This window comes from Nymphaea colorata, chromosome 1 (assembly GCF_008831285.2).
Source record: "Nymphaea colorata isolate Beijing-Zhang1983 chromosome 1, ASM883128v2, whole genome shotgun sequence".
Classification (NCBI taxonomy): domain Eukaryota; kingdom Viridiplantae; phylum Streptophyta; class Magnoliopsida; order Nymphaeales; family Nymphaeaceae; genus Nymphaea; species Nymphaea colorata.
In genome coordinates, this window is record NC_045138.2 from 11,176,086 (window position 1) to 11,195,169 (window position 19,084).

Below are 19,084 nucleotides of genomic sequence, written 5' to 3' on the forward strand. Positions count from 1 at the left end.
CCCATGCATTCTAAATGTTATCCACATCGTAGGATATGTACGTATCGTACAGGTTTAGAAAACCTATATGGTACGCTTATGATAAATGATATGCTCATGTATCATAAGTATATTGCTCGTATGCAAGTGATACTCCTTCATTTTTTTCGTACGATACAAGACAAAAATGCAAAAGGAACCAGAGGCCTCTTTTTGCGTGTGTATTTTTAAATGTTACTCTTCCTTCCTCCCTCTTTCTAAACATTCTATAAGCCGTAGAAGGGAGAGGTTTTGCCAGTTTTCAACCAAAAGAGAGAGAGAGAGAGAGAGAAACCAGCGATTTGTTGGAGAACTCGCGGTGGGAAAAGTTTTCTCATGGTGTGAATGGTGTGAGGCTTGGAGAAAGATGGATAAATCATTGATTTCTCTTATTTCTTACAATTAATTGTAGGTTTTACTTGTTTTGTGAAGATATTAACAGATCTTGTTTGGCAATGGTGTATAAGGGTGGATCCCAATAAGGCTGGGCGTCGGGCCGGGTTTGGGGCAGGAAATTCTCGGCCCGTGCCGGGCATGGGCCCGACAGCCAGGCCCGGGTCGGCCCGGTAAGTTAAAAATATATATATATTTTAATTTTTTTGTTTTAATAATATTTTTTTATTCTTAATAAATATATTTTATATTAAAAAATGTTATTTTATAATTAAAAAATATTTTTTAAATTTAAATGGGCCGGGTTGGGCCCGGAACGAGACCCGGGCCGGCCCTTACCGGGCCGGGCCGATACCCACCACTAGATCCCAAAGATTTGTTAAAAATGAAGTATAATTTTTGTAAGCAAATGATATCAAGATGAATTTCTCATTTAAACACCATTTAACTGGTACACACTAAGATGTGGCTCAGTGCACTATTTCCCCGTAGAACTCATTGCCACCCTATGTGAAAGATCAACATATGAAACTTATTAATGTCGTGAAAGCAAATAAGATTGAGAAAAACAATGAATGAGGCTGAAACAGGATCTGAGGAGCTTTATGAAGAGGAAGGAAGCAAAGGTGAAGATGTTGAGCTCGAAAAAGAGGATGTTGGTCGAACAAGTAAAGGGAAATATAATATATAGAGGCTGTTTTTCAACTTCAGCTAGAAAGGAAAGAGGTGCATGTCTAGGTCTAGGTATAAGTACAACTTTACCAAGATGTGGGCAGGAGTCTTGGTTGTACTAGTAGAACTGGTGGTAAAGTACCAATTGGGAGGTCAAATATTGGAATTGGTTCGATCAAATTTTTTTTCCAGTTTATATTGCTGCAAGTGTTCAGCCTAAGATTTGTATAATCATGTGTTCAAGGGACATTGTCAATGCAAAAAAGATACTATAGGGAGGTGGTTCTATGATGTATGCATTCCTTTTAATGTAGCCAACTCTGTTCATTTTCAGCCTATATCAATGTGATCACTTTTATAGGTCACAGGTATAAAATATCCACTTATCATAAATTGTGAAGCAACACTCTTAATAATGCAGTTAAAGATGTCGAGACATATTAAAATAAGCTGGAATGACACATGATGTAGTGTGATGACAAACATGCTATACATAAAGAACAAAACTTTGCCCCTTCGGTATAATGTTGTTAAAATCCACTGATTTGTTTGATATTTCTAAGGTTCTTGTTGTTTTCTAAGATATTTTTGATAAAATTGTATAAGAAGTTGAGAAAAAAAATGTCATGCAATTTATTACATATAATACGACAAATTATAAAACTACAAGTGAAATGTTGCAGCACAATATATGACATTTTATTACAGTCTATGTGTTGTTCACTATGTAAATCTAATGCTTCAAGATAGTTCAAAGATGTTGAGAAATAATGAAGTTTATCTATATTCATGCATCAGTTTTGAACTTGATAAAAAAAATTCACAAATGGGGTTGAATCGATTCAACCTATATAAACATAATTTGCCACAAATGTTTTGACTGTGCATGGTATAGTCAAGTAGAGAAATCCTCTTAGCAAATATTTTCAAGTGACGATTGGGCTTCATGTCCACTACATATAAAAGAAAGGCAACAATAGTTGTGGATACTAATCATATGTGAACTTATTAAAGATTTGTATACTTTTAGTGAAAGTCCCTCGTGAAGTTAGACCTCCTATTGGATATTGATGTGAGGCTATAGACAAAGCAATGGAGGTCATTAGAAATAATTTGAAAGAAACAAAAAAAAAAAGTGGTACATGCCTATATAGAAAATTGTAAATGAAAAGTAGTATGGACAACTTCATTGTCTACTTCATATAGCAGCCTACTATGTAAATCCTGCTAGTAGAATTCTTCCTTCTTTTATTGAATGATAAAGAGGTTGAGCATGGTATGTTGTACTGTATTAAGATATTGTTTAGTGAAAAAACAAAATGTTGTCCACATATTGATCAGTAAATATGATACTTGTTATGGTAACATCGGGAGATGTACAACAATTTGATGCAAGACAACCTTGTGTCTAGGTAGTAGAAAAAACAGATGTTATCTTATCTACTTTTTGTTTGTTATTATTTGTGGTTTCTCATACTTCATGTATTTAGTATTTACTTTCCTGAAGTGGATTTCAGCATGTCCATAGTAAGAAGCGAAATAGATTGGAAGATAAAAGGTTGATTGACTTTGTCTTCATCGGATACAATATGAAGTTAAGACAAATGTAAGTTAAATATGTTTGTTATACAAAATTGCAAATTAGAATATGTATTTTAACAATTTGTTAATTTTTTTTTCTTGTTGAACTTTAAGCAATTAGAAGCAGCATTTGTAAAGAAGTATCACACTCGGTTTGATCTCATGAGGATAGACAATTTTGATGTATTGTATTCTTGAGTTGAAAAGAATCATCTGCTATCCTTGAAGAGGATGATTATGATTTTCTAAATATTGAAGGAGCAGCAGAGCTTTTGAAGAAGGAGAGCCATGGAATGTTGGTGATGACATTCCATTAGAAGGAATTGAAATAATTAATGAAGAAAATGATAATGAACATGAGGATGAGGGACTAGCCACTTGATGACTTGTACAAGAAAAATATAACTTAATGGTTGTATGCTTTGCAGAAATGAGAAAGAAAGTTTTTTCATATTCCTGAAGTTATACCCATGTATGTTGCATTAAATTCTAAGTTGACTTACCAAGAAAAATCATCCCTGTTTCTTTACTGTGCGAGTCCCTAAAAATATATAAAGTTATTTCCTCATTTAAGTATTGATCTTAGTGACTTCTAACTATGTTTTAAAGATATATATATTAGTGTTGATATTTTATTATAGTGTCTAGAGTCATTGAAACATATAAAAAAAATAGTCAATTTTGGTGCAAAAGGCATTAGTAGTGAAGAATGATAATGTGTCAATTCATTGTTGTTCAAATTTATTGTCGACAAGTTGTCCCACTTTGTAAGAAACTTTTAATATCATTGTAAATATGGAGCACAATGGAAGTTTTAGTTTCATATATGTTCGATCTCTAAAGTCTAAGGATCCGCCCATTATGGGTAGCATAGGATCTAGACTCGATATTGAATGTCCTAACGCAGGATTTTTTGTTGTCTCATGAGTCATGATGAGAAAATTGAAACCAAAAAAGAATTCATAGAGGCACAAAGGAAAGGAAACTTAACGCATGAATTGAATGCACACATTTGGGAGATATATACATCGTCTCTTTCATTCTAATGGTGGGGAATGTGTGCATTGCAGTGAAGATTGTGGATAGTTGCGTCTTCTTCATTGTTGGATAGGGCTGTCTCTGTTGGGTTATAGAGTTGTCTTTCTGCTGTTGGTTAGACCTGAAAGGTAAGCTTTTTGCCCATGTTTGATTTATATTATGTGGGCATGTGTTTTATAGATTTGACAATTAGCATTACATGTGGTGACATGGTTTATAAAGACTCGTGAATTTATTGTTAAATGCAGTTAGGCCGTACAAGCTAATGTTATTTAATGAAAAAACTACAAGCAGGTGCTGCTCAAACTTTCACCTTCATCAAATGGCTGCTCAAGTTTGGAGCCATCCCCCGTGGAGTTAGTGCAAAGCTAAAATGCAACTAGTTTTTGTTTTGAATTCCCAAACTGTCAACTGCAAAAGGAAAGTCACCAAGAGTCACCAGCACACAATATGAAGCCTAAGTGAGAGCGACATCCTGACACATCGAAAAAAATAAGCCTTGTATTTGAGACGAGGAGTTGGACAGAGGCTTCAACTTTCTGATGGACGTTGGAAAACCCCGCTCAACCGAAGTCTTTAGAATTGACAATGCCTACCTCGCCGGACATAATTTTTGCGAAGGTGGGCATCTTCAGCCATGTCTGAGGATCAGTCGATATGAGGCTAATCGATGATAATATTGCCATGTAGCAGTCATCCAATGGGCCAGATCCTTTCCAAAAACCAGTTCAGACCTTGAGAACATCATTTTTGCAGCTGAAGCTTAATTTCACTTTTTCCTTTATTTTTGAAGATAGGCGAAGGGGGAAGATTGATCGGTCTTTTTGGGGTGTGAGATTTGAGGGCGTCTAAGGTGGCGATCAGACGGGTTGCAGCTTAGCTTCCTAATTTCTGCAAACCCTGCTGTACTCCACTCCATTACGCCCGTTTCACAGAAGGGCAGGCCGCGACCTCTTTGTATTTTTAACTTCTTGTTTCATTACCTTTAGGAATGGCGGTACCCACAGCCACCAAACTTGGCAAAATGCTTGAGCGCAGATGTGTAATTATTCTTTTTGTTGTTTAAATGTGGATTAAGCTATTGTGTTTCAATTAAGCTGATGCAGAGTGGGCTGTGCTTGCACGTTGCAGGACGTATTTAATATGAAGGTGCATCATGGGGACCGGGACGTGATGGTCCCTGCCATCATATGCAAGTGGGGAATTGGCATCTTCAGCTTTTGGTCGATGAGAAAAAATTGGAAAATGGAGTCTCCTTCCACGGTAGAAAGTCAAAGTTTCCACCCAACCCGTCCTTTTTTTTTAGCGGCTGTTTCACAATAGGAACAACATTGTGTTATTGTTCCATGAATCTATCCTAAAAATTAGAGCATATTCATAAAACATTTTTCTAAATATTTTATGATCATAACTTAATTTTTGGAATAGATTTGTGGAAAAGTAACATATTTTTACTGTTACTAAAGGACCTTTTGACAATATACTTTTGGTGTTGAAATGGACAGTGACTACATACCAGCCCTTACCCCAAGCCACAACGCCAACCTTCTTGGGGACGAGGAAGTCTCACTCCACTCCCCGTGATAGTACCCAAGCGAGAAGAGTTCATCGGAAAGAATAAGGCCTCCTAGAAAAAGATATGGGAGTGCTTGCATGGAGATCGATGGTTGTGGTTGTGGACCTTCTCAAAAAAGAGTACCGTTCAAAGCATTAGGAGGGGATTGAAGCAAAATTCGTGGCTACCTGCTACCTTCCCTACAGTCATTCGGATGATTGGAATATGAGGAATAGGGTAATCTAACCTTGTCCTCCAAAGCAGACCAAGTTATTATATGAGAAGCTAAGTTTGTGGCAGGTTCATTTATGATGATGCTGTGTAACTTTAGTTAGTTGCTCGAACAGAGGTTGCAGCATTGCTGGACCGAGGTTTGTCAATGTACTATCAAGGGGTTCTCTTCCTCAAAAGCGTCTTGAGATATCCTTCAAAGCCAGCCATTTCTCCTTAGGAGTTAGTGATTGACAATTTTATCTATCAGCATATCTTCGTTGTTCAACATGCATATCATTTCTGATGACAAAACTCTGTTAAAAATCCTGGCACTTCTCTTTTCTAAATAATGCTGCCTAAAACAGAAATGTACGATGGTACGCGTACACTTTATGGATGCTCTAAAGTATGTCAGCTACATTTTAGGAAATAAAACAAGAGAAAGTGTCTACACCACGCCCCCCCTCTCTCTCTCTTTATATATATATATATATATATATATATATAGAGAGAGAGAGAGAGAGAGGGAGAGAGAGCAGTTGGAAGGGATTGAAAATCGACTGGCCAACTGCACACCGTAGATGTCCAGGTACCAATTCCCCATTCATCAAGAAAGAGTTACCGTCACTTCAGTCAAGCGGCAAGGAGCACACAACCAATGTCAATCCCTCAAGCCCCATCAACCTGAAACGTAAAGCTGATCTAGCTGCTCCAGCAAGTTTTTCAATAAATTTATTGCCTTGCAACTGTTGGCAATAAAAATTGTTTCGATATTCTTGGCAAGTCGAAGAGACGGAGACCATCACCAAAGAGTTCTGCAGCCTACACTGTAAGGAGGCAATGATAGGTATGAGAGGCCAAACTAACACGTAGTCCTCCCATTCCAGTGGTTTCTCTGTTCGGAAAAAAGTTGTGTTATTCCATTTCCACCATTCCATGGTTCTGTATAAAGATTACTTCACCCTGTTTGCCTTAGTACAGTTGATACATTGGGATTTGATTATTTTTTATGAATATCAACATCCTCACAACATGATGAAAGCTTTTGATAGATGTATCAAGTTGACATTTCGTATTTCAATGAGCAGGACGAGATCAGACTTTCATTCAGCTTGTAGACTTCCAAACTCACATTGCACCTTGGGTATTTTCCCGGGGCATCTCACTGGTGCCAACAGACATTTGCCCACCATGTTAAACACGCACCTATTCTTAATAATTTATATAACCACATTCTATCCTTTACGAGTTTGATTTTTCTGGTGTATAGGTAAAAAGCCTAGTCCAATATGTTGCATTTAGCAGTTGAAAACGTTGTCATTTGCAAAGGTAACTAATATGCCTTAACTGCGCTGCTAATGAACATGATTGATTTAGCTTCAATGTAATCATATGAGAGTTCACCAAGATCTGCACATGCAGACCCTGATAAAAAGTTAGAATCATGACCATCCTGAGATTGAAAACAACTGCCTTTCCTCACAGATAAAAGAATAAAAGTTCAATTTTTCATGAACAAGCAAGAAAATAACTCCCAATACTTGTTCTCTCATGGTGAAGAACCACAATCAAAGTGGAGAACTTTCGAATGCTGTGCCACTGCTCCAGAATGATGCATCATCAGACGCCTCTGCTGAATTAGGGCTTGCATTTTGAAATAAATGAAGAAGCGCAGCAACCACTTCAGAGATCTGTGGTCGAGATTCTGGCTCAGACTGTCAATAATTGAAGAGGGTTAAAAAACCAGATGTACTAGATAAGATTGACAATAACCATAAATCAACTAGATATTTACACTTGGACATGGAAAAATGTTTATGAAAGAAAACTAGGAACTGTAATGTTTTTTCTTATTCATTTCTACAAGTTTACATGTCACTCTTCACATATATGTTTGAAAAATTGAAACTTCATTCTGGGATCAGTCTTTTAATTTTATGGTACCTGAACACAAGCAACAGCGATGTCTGCAAATTGTAAAAGAAAACTTGACGAGATGCCACAAATTGCAGGATCAACTATTTCCATTAATGCCTTAGAATCTTGTCTCCGTGAACCAAACCATCTGACTAGATATTGCTCACATCTCGGCAGCAAACTGTAAAAACAATAGAAAAGATCATAGCCATAATTTTGCATGATGAGGAAACTAAGGAATAAAAGTTCATGACTGGAGTTTCAAATGTATTAGACATAAAAAGGTAAGGGTGGAAAATACTCTACTTCTATCAAAGAACAAAAGGAAATTAAAACTCATGTATATAAGTCTTGAACTGTATAGTTTAATTGTTAATGTGAAAGATAAAAGAATGCTGATTTGGATGAATACAGATTTAGAGGTAACTGCAGCGATAATACAAGGGGAAAAGAAGGTGCAGCCAACCCTGTCACTCTACTACTCCTAGCATGCAACAAGAACATGCGATGCAGGACCCAGTGCAGCAAAGAGAACAAGAGGAAAGCTACACAATGAATGAGTCAGGGGTCTGGCAGCAAGACTCTAGGCAGTCAGCCATATGAAAGAAGGTACAGCAACTAAGAGCCTTTGAAGTGTACCTGTTATGGAATTTGCAAAGATCTGAGGGGATTTGGCACCAATAAATTGGCTTTTCAGTACTTTCAGCATTGATCATTAAATTTCTGTAATGAAATTGAGAAAACAACCGGGCCAAGACCATTTATGAAAAGGAGGAATGAAGAATTTAAGATATACATGGCCAAGGACAAGAATGTTTGTCATATCAAAGTATGTGTACAGAACCAAGTATATAGTTTCAGCACTGCAAGATTTAAGTTCAAATTTGTTGTAAAAGGCTTCTTCAAGAAACATAGAATAGATTATCAGAAGGCTAACTAGTCTTATTTTTGTTTAACGGAAAAGGATTAACTTGTCCCTTGCTACTGCAAATGGGTCTTGAACCAAATGACCTAAAACCCCTCAAGAAGGGGTTTGAAGGAATACACCTCCATGGAGCAACCTCAACGTTATTAGGAGAACGACCTAAGAGGGCCCAAATTGAAGTAAAGTACACGCCAGTTAACCAAGCCTCAGAAGTCCTGGTTTTGAAGCTTTGAAGTGAAAAATGAAGCAGAAAATCAGCTTTGATCCATTCTCCATCCATTCATATGATGAGGGACCACATGATATTACTTGGATATATCTTGATGGTTCCACCACGTCCTTTATCACAATGACCATGTTGAAGGAACTAAATTCTTCTTCAATAAAGCATGTTGGAAAATTGAAGTAACTTTTGGGGATACAGGTGGATAAAGAACATAATGACCTTGCGCTCGTGCAACATAATATACAATGAATCAAATATTAGAAACCTCGCATGTGTTTTTCATTCTTCACTGAAGAAAAAATACAAGGGATAGACAAACGATGCTTCGTAAATACCAAAAATAAAAATGCAAAAGTAGTCAAAAGATATTTGAGTGAAGAGTTTCTAATACCTCCAGGTCCCTATGGATGTCTAATAAACAAGACGTAGTGAAAGGTTTCTAATATGAGTCATCAAACGGTAGACCCCTGCCTTTAATTTTGTGGACTAAGCACTCTGTCCTATATCATGTTGACATTTGGATATCAGTCTTTATATTGTTGTTATACGGAGAAGTTTTGGCAATTGTGCTTTTCTTTGCAGCATTTCCATCACCATGATCGGCTTTGAGCACATCTCTATTAACTCCAGAAATCTGTATGAACTATCCTTCTATTACAATAATGAGATGTTAGGGACATCCACACTAATTGTATAACATAGCAGATTCCCTTAGTTATGTCTGCAGAGACAGAATATGTCCTAGTATGTAATATATTTCCTCAGAAGCACTCATTCTGAAAACCTTCTCTAAGCTTAAATAAATGTAAGTCATGTCAAAGAAGGTTGGAAAGTCACAAAGTTCCCTTTACTATTCAAAATATCTCTTGGTGCATCTTATGACACATATGTAAACCTTATCTTGTGTGACACACCTTTTATTTAAAAATCAGATGAAAAAGCACATACCATAATCCGTCAAGATTAGATTAAAGCCGGTTATCGTCTTAATTATGTAGGAGAGCAGGTGCATATTATTTGATAAACTACCCTATGAATAAGAATATTAACCAGGTCAAGTAGATTAGAGGAATTATGAGTATTGCAAAGACACTGGGAGCAGTCAAGTTCAGATATACTAGAACCTGTCCTTTGGCTTTCGCTTTGTCAGCAGTTCCAACATTATGACGCCCAAGCTGTAAACATCACCTTTCTCACTGTATATTCCAACCATCGTTGATTCAGGTGCTGTGTAGCCAGATGAGTAGAACAACAAAGATGAGGTCTGTTGCACAAACAGTTTCATTGTGAGGCCACAAACAAAAACACCTACAAAAGCTCCCAATGTTATCTGAATTCAAATAGCTTTCCAAGAAGAGACAGAATAGACAAAATTGTGTGCATCTTAATTACAAAATGTGCAGCATGACTTTCACACATAAAAATTTAGTAACCAAAAAAAAATAACAGGGATTTTCTAGTCACTTTTCTTGTATAACCACCCACAAATTCCTGCTGTAACTTGCATGAGCAACTGATACTTTCTGCAGAAGTCGGTGACAGATCCTGGCAGACATAGCAAAATGAGGGTCTTCCTAGTCATCAATTGTAACTCTTAAAGTTATTCATGAAATATATGCCTTTGCCTTGTGCTCTTATTAATGAGAACTATGCTACTGTTTCACGCAATTTATGGTAAAACACTTCGCATAAGTTGATTGAGGATCTACTGAAGAACCAAATACATGTACCCATATAAGCGTGAATGATGGCCATTTACATGAAAAACAAACAAAGGTGGAGAAATAACATAACATCAAGAAGAGAAACCTTGCTTTTCATATAAGAGGAAACAGAAGAAACAGTAATATTAATATACTGAGCTTCAATTTGAGAACTTTTTAAAAGAAAAAGCAGAAACAGTTGTTTCCCAACCAGAAAATTACAAGATACATTGGTAAACTTAGTGAACTAAAAAGCAACATACTTGAGCAGAAATTAGCTTTCTTGCAGTCAATGAATCTTATGAGTCATGGCAACATAATTCAGATACCCGAGAAGAAGCAAACCTGACGTCTAGCGTTAGGTACTAGTGCCAACCCACAGTCAGATAGTTGAGGAAAGAGATCATCATCCAACAGAACATTACTCGCCTTCACATTTCCATGGATAACAGAAGGCAAACATGACACGTGCAAGTACCTTTGCAATTCAGAGAGAAATTATCAAGTGAAAAACTTATTATCCTACATATGTGAATGTAGTATTTTCTAAAAGAACCAATGGGAATAAGCAAAGATGACAAAAAGGTGAGACGAAATGAGGCTCAAGCAGCTAACAGGCCTTTCCAAATGCACCGGATAAGATACCCCAGTAATGATGCTATTTATGTCATTAGATGACAGATACCAAAAACACTTCAAGCTACAATCAGAAATAATCCTAATTCAGATGCCAAGATGCAATCAAATTCACCATGCTCTGTGAGCCTCAGCTTCGACCTTTAATTCTCTGCCATGTATTTCATATTTTTAAGTGCTAGAGCAAGTGATCCTTCACAAGCACGTCATGTATGTCTCATTGATTTATGTTCTACACTGAAAAAAAAAAATCTATAGAAGTAGCATTGTTTTGAATATCTTATCATGTGAGCATCAATGTCTGCCGTCATATAGTTCATGCATATATAATAAACAAATTACTCCTTTTTGGTATGACCAAGTCGCTCTTCAATCCTTACTTGCTGAAGTCCATAAACTAGGATGTGTATCTTGTACAGAGAGGCTAAAGAGAGTGGTACAAAATATAGGTATAATGATGTATGGTTGGCCTGGAACTAATGCAAATATGATAACCAACATCACAGTGCCCAAGTTTGTTCATGCACATTATATGTCTATATTGTGTTTTTATTGTGCTCAAATATCCTTGGTCCCCCAAATTAAGCTCATCCAGTCAGCTCCCATGTACCACTGCACCTTCGCAAGGTAAACTTATGTGAATGTCAGCATTAAAGAATAAGCCAGTTCGAGAGAACTATACAAGGAAAATAGATATGCAGAAGACAGAGATTTTTGCCAGTAAGATAGAAAAAATGTCAAACTTGTATTTGAACACAAACAAATGGGGAAAAGAAAATGTCAAAAAGGATGGTGTCGGCTATCAATTTATTTTTCATGAAGTGCTCTCAACTGCTGAGGAAAGGCATGATCCAATGTGCCTCTGACACTAAAACCTATAAAAGCTTGTAGATGTAAGAAATACTTAAACTTTAATCTAAAGAATTTTGTTTGTAAGTATACTTACTCCAAAGCCCTCGCAACACCAAGTGCAATATCCAGTCGAGCATCCCATGTCAGAACTTTCTTAGTGTTACCAACACAATGCAATGCATCATGGAGGGTTGTACTGCTAATGTACTCATAAACAAGAAGGTGTTGGCCATGCTCTGCACAGTAACCTACAAGGTTTACAATGTTTGGGTGCCTTAATTGTGATAAGTTGGAAACAATTTCCAAAAATTGCTCTCTCTCTCTAAGGGATGGTAGCAGTTCCAACTTCTTAACCGCCAGAACCTGTGAAGCCAACTACAGTGATCAGAAAGAATACCCAAGATAATCTTCAAAATAACCAGAAAGAATGAGAACCAGCATAAAGCTACACATGGTTAACCAGGCTTAAAAGACATCTACGACATAAGGAACATTATAGTTTTATGAAACCATCATTCTTCCCTACTGAAAAGTATATGCTGCGCATAATTGGCAGCCATTTTACTATGTCATTATTAAAGACTGTTATAGACAAAATCTGGATTAAGCTGCATACCTGATTATTAGGAAACTTTGCCATGTAGACACATCCAGTAGACCCTTCCCCCAAAAGCCTTTTTGCACTGAAGTTTTCTGTTGCACTTTGAAGGTCGATAAGCGAGTATGATGTTGCATTTGTATCTGCTCCTTTCCACACATTTCTTCTTCCATCTAATCTTAATGTAATCGATTTACTATGTAAGGGTGCAACCTTTGAACTGTTAGGAGATAGATGAGCCCTAACATAGTTTGTGCTCAGTTCTGATGCAGAGACAAAAATGGAAATTGACCAAGTTAACATAATATAACAGTAGACTAGGAAGAAGCGAAAAACATAGCAAGAGGAAATAAATGTCCTCCGACGATATATAGCCATTACTGTAATAAATCTTGTATCGAGCTTATAAGATTATTTTCAAAATTTTAGTTATGAGATAATGAACAGAAACAGAAAACCAACAAGTTGGTAAATTGGAAACAACATAAGGAAAGATTTGGAAGAGTCAGTAATTCTTTCCTGTTTCAGAATCTACAACAGGCCACAAAAGTAAATAATCTTGAAGATGACAATGATGCTTCTCAAACAAGACAAGGAAAAAGGTAATTTCTCTCCACAATGGTTCCAAACTGGTACATGCATTATAAATCTGATGCTTCACTGTGGATTCATTTTTATTATTGCATGAAATAAGTTGCATGCAATTGGCTTAGTAGAGTATCCAATATCATAAAAGACAAATTCATGAGTCCATGATATAAAATGGTTGGTTTCACCGAAATTAGCTAACACGTGCAAGATGTTTTCTCCTGCCCCTTCCAAGCTGGTCATTATGATCCGACAGATTCTGCATATGTTCTAATTGGCAATCATGTAGTTTTTCAGACAAATGAGGTGCATGTTAAGGACAGAACTCGTATCCACAGACTGATCAAGTTTGCTAATAATCATAACATTTGAATTGAGAACCACATTAAGGGAAATTGAAATTGGAAAGAATATGCTTCTAATATTTTTACAATTTAGAACCACAAAGCAGAACGTTTTACACCATCTTATTAAAGATCCTCATTAAGTGCTGGAAAAAGCAGTATTATTGTTACCATCATCTGAGGTAATCGGAAGAGTATCACAGCAGCCATCAATTCTATGCCTTTTCTCATGCTTTGTTTTTACACAACGACGAACTCTGAATATGACAACCAACATCAAGCAGGTTGCCACAAATATCGTTGCAGTAACAGCACCAGCCACTTTTCCTGGTATGGCCCGCTTGTTATGATATTTGCTACCTCCATAGGGAGGAAAGTTTCTAGAGGCTGTGAGCTCATTTTGTTGTCTGTAACTGATATTATGTGCTGTAGAAGGAAGCGTATGCCTTGTAATTGGAACTCTTGTCAAATTCCCTGTTTGACTGTCATCACTGTTCTGGAATTTATTGCCTGCAGTTCTGCGCTCATTGTATTTTCACATTGTAATATCAAAATTAACAAAGTTAGCTGGCAATGTATAACCAAGAAATTTGCCATTTAAGGGGCTCGTCTTTTGTTCATAACCGCAAAAGTTTGCACCACATTTCTGATTTTCCTGGGACATGCCTCAATTTTGATAACGACTGTTAAATAAGGGCCTATCTTCTTACATTTGTGACTAATTGGAATATCAACATAACTGAAAAGGATGAAAATGCTTTTGAACTTCAAAGGACTGTTGAAATTCATAATTTTCACATTTTTGAATATGACGTTACTTGAATCGAGGCCTTTATCTGGCAGTTTTCAACAAAACTAAGGACCATATCAAGAAAATCAGAAACTTCAGCCCCTTTTTTGGGATTACATCTAAAAGGTATATATAGTTATATACACATATATATACCTACATAGATATGTGTGCGTATATATATATATATATATACTCTCACACACACACAGACATATATGTGCATATTGATCACCTGTTTGACAAACATATATGTGAATGCTGTACCTATGATCTGGAATTAAGTCAAGCTCCTTTGGAATATAGCCACTGAATTGGTTGTTCTCAATGTTCCTGGCAAGCAGAAAATTTGTCAGTAGAAGTGAAGAAGCCAATTTTATATAGAAAACATGATTATTAAAGTTTTAACACCTACAGATTTGATAAAGGCAGGCCAACCAAAAAGGTAACAGACCCAGTCAAGTCATTGCCTTGCAAATTTCTGCCAGAAATTTGTAAATTAATGTCAGTTATTGTGCATAGAAATTATTTCAAAAAGTTTTTTTACTCACAAAACAGAGAGGCTGGACATGGAGCTGAACGAAATGGGCAGATCTCCAGCAAGCTTGTTGAAAGAAAGATCTCTGTCATTGTCAAAGAAGAAGAGTGAGCCCTAGACCAATGCACAGCTAAGATTTGCATGTGCAGATACCAGCCCACCCCCCCCAAAAAAAAAGGCAATTTTCAGGATATTGGAGAAGGTACTTCTCTGCTTTCCACAAAAATACTCAAACATTTCCAAAGAAGTAACTTTCAAAGAAAAGAGTCAAGGTTCAGTAAAATAGATATTTCTTAAGCATGTCTAGAATGACATTGACACCACTATTTCGAGGTCTACCCTATAAGAAATAAGTTCAATAAGATCTTACAGAACGGAGAGTTTCTTCAAATTAGTGAAGATATTGCCAATTGAGCCAGTAAGCAAATTGTGACTAAGATTCCTGCATTCAGAAGCAGAAATAAATATTACAAAATTCACTGCTAAAAAGAAAAAATACCAAAGATTAAACACTTACAAATAATTGAGTGACATCATGGCAGAAAAAACAAACGGGATATTTCCAGAAAATTTATTTGCTGAAAGGTCTCTGTAGTGCAGTGGAAGATTTATGACGAGTGAAAAAACAAATAGAGTAAAAGGTTATTTTAACAACAAACTGCAGCAGGAGATCGAAAGCACTTACAGATAAGAAATGCTAGTAGGTAACTCAGATGGTATTGTGTCACCAATGCTGTTATTGCTGACATCCCTATATGTGAAAGCTAGAATGAGAATAGTACGACACTTCAACAAAGTATATGAATGTGCCTGCATATTTTGTGCAACTGCAACAACTTACAGAGAATTCACGTTACGAAGGCCTGATAGGTGGTGTCCAAGAGTTCCAGAAATCCCAAGTCCACTTAGCCTACTGATAAAGGAAAACCATGACACTGCGTTTCATGTCTACGATTCCAAACATTAGAGATAGGCTACAATATGAACTTTAAGTAATAAAACAGAATGATAATCTAGCTAAACGTTACATTGACACAACTGCTGATCCAAAGCAAGAAACTCCTTTCCATGATTCTGCACATGGATCACCGCCAATTGAGTTCCAACCAGTGAGTTGTTTCGGAGAGTTAAGGGCGCCATAGAGATCCTGAAGTGCCAAGACTACACGCCGTACAAGGATACAGACGAACAAGTTAAAACAAGTTGTGCAACATGATTGCAATTACTGACAACAAAAAAAAAAGAATTCCTGATATCCGTTGTGCTTGCTGACTAGATGAATTCATATTGACCGAACAAAATCGAAGTTCCAATGACACGCTTGTCAGAAAAAACTGGAGATAGAAAACTGGGAAACCCGTGCTCAACAGAACGTCATGCTAAAACAAGGACACGTAAGCTCTTCAGGATAGAGACAGAGCATAGTTTAAGCAAAACCTTCAGGATGAAATTCCGGAAATTAAAAAAGAACTACAAGATCGGAAGGAAACTACCATCCAAGTAATCTGTCACTCCCCTGGTTCTTCCGACCAATACAGCCAACAAGAAAACGGGGGCCAAGATTAAAGATGGCCTCATCTTGTTCATGATCGTAATACACCTTGCGATTCGCCTATCATTGACAAGCAAAAGAAAAAAGAAATAAGAACGCTTGAATTAGTGAAAAGCAATCCGAAGAGAAAGAAGAATTTAGAGTAGCAGCCACTTTGACAAATATACCAAGGATTCTCAAGAAAAAGAACATCCAGTGTCTAAGGCACCAAGAAAGTGATCAGAGAAGCCTACTAAATGGAAATCAGAAATCCAAGATTCAACAATATCATAACTCAGCACCATTTGTGTGTGTGTGAGAGAGAGAGAGAGAGACCACCTCCGAATGCAAGAAAATCTCAGAGTGGGGGGTGAAGGGGGAGAGAGAGAGAGTGTGAGCTCTGCGTCGTTTGGAGTCGTGCTGTGGCGGTACTGTAATTTGTATGTGCGTTCGGGCGGGCTTGCTGCTTCCCGTCTCCTATGCTCTGGATGATGCCACGTCGACACCACCTTCTTTTTTCCATCTGCACTTCTTGGTTCGCCATTCGGGGAATCGGGAGGATTCGATTTCGAACCGCCGCCAACTGAATTGGCAGCTTTGCCGCGTTCAGGTCAAACTCTGGCGTTCCATCCACCGTTCAACAAACATTCAGACGAGCCCACTGCCGCCCCCGTTTCCAGGTGCAGGCCTGCTCCATGCGTTTTGTTCTGCATGCTTATCCATCGATTGGAGAAACGTAGGGACCATGCCTTCATGTGTGCATGGAGTCAATACGACCTTGTTTGCTGCCTTTTCGACACCCGTCCTTATAGCCTCCAGGCACCAAACAAACATGACACTTAAACGTCTCTCTCTCTCCCTCTCTCTCTTGTGACCTATGGTGGCACCGAGTCCCCTGGACCTTGTTTAGGACCTTGTTCAACAATGTTGGAATCAGCCACTGGAATCATTCAGGTCAGCCGTCTCAATTTGCATTAAACTTCATCGTCTTCCATCCATCATCACCTTGTTCAAGAACTAGCCACTGGAATCATTCAGGTCAGCCATCTCAGTTTGCATTAAACTTCATCGCCTTTCATCCATCATCACCTCCTAGATTAGGCAGAGGAAAAGAAAACAAATTTCATGATATAAAGAATTGAGAGGAGGAGCAAGGGATGTCAATGTATCTCATGTAGAATGAGTATCTGATCAAGTCGTTTCAAAAAAGTCGGATATGGAAAAAAAATAATATATAATTAAGAAGTTGGATCAGATTCAAATTTAAGAAACGACATTTGACCAGATTCAAATATATAAATATCAGTTCAGATTTGGATTTGGATTCAGGTCGGATTTCATTTTTTAAATAAATCTTATATCCAATGCTTACATATTATGAAAATCAGCCTTCAAAACTCAAATTCAGATTCCGATATGAATATAAAAATCAGATTTAGATTGTAAAATTAAATTTTAGATTCAGTTTCGATTTGTAATTTTTTTTTTTGTTCCTATCTGAATGTGAATTTGAGTTTGAATATGTGAATATACAGAAAAAGTAATTACGGTTAAGAGTATATTCATTTCAAATCCAATTCATTGACATCCTTAAATGGAGCTTTCCAACATCGAACAACTAACCTTGAATGCAGAACTCACTCGTCGTGTGATTCATCAACTTCTTCCTAGAGCTAACGTTCTCATCCAGTAGATTGAAGAATAGAAGTACAGGGACGAAACCCATCGGAAACAGCAGTCTAAAAGTCACTTAACTTGGCTTAAATATGGTGATTGAAATACTGCTAAAATCATGACTTGTCCTCGAGAACCATCGAGTTTCTCGGACTTCCTCCATCACCATCAATGGCCCTAAACTATTAACAACAGTCACCAACTTTGTTCTTTTTTTCACTGTAGAAGAGGGCATTAGTACATCAAGGGTAAGACTTCCTAAGGTTATAACAAAATCAAACATGCACACTTCAAGTGCATGCCATTCCAAGAATCTGAAATGTGGTAGGCAATAAAGAAATTCTAGCAAATAAGCTGTCTCGCAGGATGATCTTGCTTCCCAAGCTGGCGTGCTTTATTTTCTCCTTCAATATTGTTAAGCTTCCTTTCCGGACCCACCTTTTACGGAACGATTTTGATCCTCCTAGATATTATTTCCGTTAATACTCCCCCTCAAACCAAGCGGCTTCAGCTGATTGCGTTTGCCTCGAAGATAGTAGAACCAATTTTTTGAAAGTGGCTTGGTAAAACCATAGTCAAGAAGCAATATGCTCAAACGTGAAAACCAAGCCCCGGATGCATGTTTAAGGCCATAACGCGAATGCTTCAATTTACAAACATAATTTTGAGTAGACGAGTGTTGATATCATGGGGACTGTCTCATGCTAAGATTCCCATTCAAAAAAATATCTTTATGTCAAGCACAAACAATAGCAATGGAAAGAATAGCCTCGATGCTAGCAAGCCGAATGACTGACGAGAAAGTTGCGTTAAAATCAACCCTCTTTTTTTACTAAATTCTCCACTGACAAGATGCACTTTAGGTTTGTATAAGGTTTCATGTGCTTTTAACTTAGTAAGACCCATTTAGACCCTACTATATTCATGTAAGATTCGTATGGGATGAGCTCCCAAGTTTGATTCCCGTCAAGGGCTGGCCCGATGCCAGGCCTATACACACGGGTAGTGTATATGAAAGTCTATAAAAGAAGATGTTAACTCAAAGAGAGAAAGATAAAAAGAGATATTTTTATGTCTACATATATATATATATATGTGTGTATATATCCAAATGCATATATGAAAATTAAAATCAATAGAAGACTTGAAGCATTTCTGATTTTGATTATTTTTTTTGTAAGTCGAAGAGGAACTTAGACTCATGTAAGTGCTTATGCTAAGTCCTGAATGCCTCATTGAAGAGGATTCTTATTTTTGAAATTCTTTTGAAAGCAAGATCCAAAATATTTCCA

General features: G+C 37.1%; 1 protein-coding gene across 3 annotated transcripts; it reads right to left on the reverse strand.

Annotated features, from left to right (window-relative positions):
• Positions 1 to 6,823: 6,823 nt before the first annotated feature.
• LOC116251811 (protein STRUBBELIG-RECEPTOR FAMILY 8-like) lies at positions 6,824 to 16,884 on the reverse strand. Of its 3 annotated transcripts, none has more exons than XM_031626079.2 (17): positions 16,458 to 16,884; positions 16,081 to 16,199; positions 15,616 to 15,748; positions 15,429 to 15,500; positions 15,273 to 15,338; positions 15,105 to 15,176; positions 14,958 to 15,029; positions 14,601 to 14,672; positions 14,465 to 14,530; positions 14,317 to 14,382; positions 13,431 to 13,777; positions 12,346 to 12,590; positions 11,824 to 12,092; positions 10,587 to 10,719; positions 9,663 to 9,802; positions 7,415 to 7,568; positions 6,824 to 7,185 (listed from the first exon to the last, which is right to left on the reverse strand). In XM_031626079.2, the coding sequence occupies exons 2-17, from the start codon at positions 16,172 to 16,174 to the stop codon at positions 7,039 to 7,041; spliced, it is 2,148 nt and encodes a 715-aa protein (XP_031481939.1). In that variant the 5' UTR covers positions 16,175 to 16,199; positions 16,458 to 16,884; the 3' UTR covers positions 6,824 to 7,038. The 3 variants fall into 3 exon arrangements, with proteins under 3 accessions (XP_031481939.1, XP_049932598.1, XP_049932603.1); XM_050076641.1 differs by having other exon boundaries at positions 13,431 to 13,769; positions 14,285 to 14,382; XM_050076646.1 differs by lacking the exon at positions 15,105 to 15,176 and having other exon boundaries at positions 13,431 to 13,769; positions 14,285 to 14,382.
• Positions 16,885 to 19,084: the final 2,200 nt, after the last annotated feature.

Bases quoted from the DNA above. Each gene is read 5' to 3' on its own strand.
- LOC116251811 (XM_050076641.1), bottom strand. From the start codon at position 16,174: ATGAACAAGATGAGGCCATCTTTAATCTTGGCCCCCGTTTTCTTGTTG. The intron at 15,339-15,428 runs GTAAGTTGTTGC...TTTCACATATAG, and splicing joins CTTCGTAACGTGAATTCTCT to GGATGTCAGCAATAACAGCA. The intron at 14,383-14,464 runs GTAGGTGTTAAA...TCTGCTTGCCAG, and splicing joins GGCCTGCCTTTATCAAATCT to GAACATTGAGAACAACCAAT.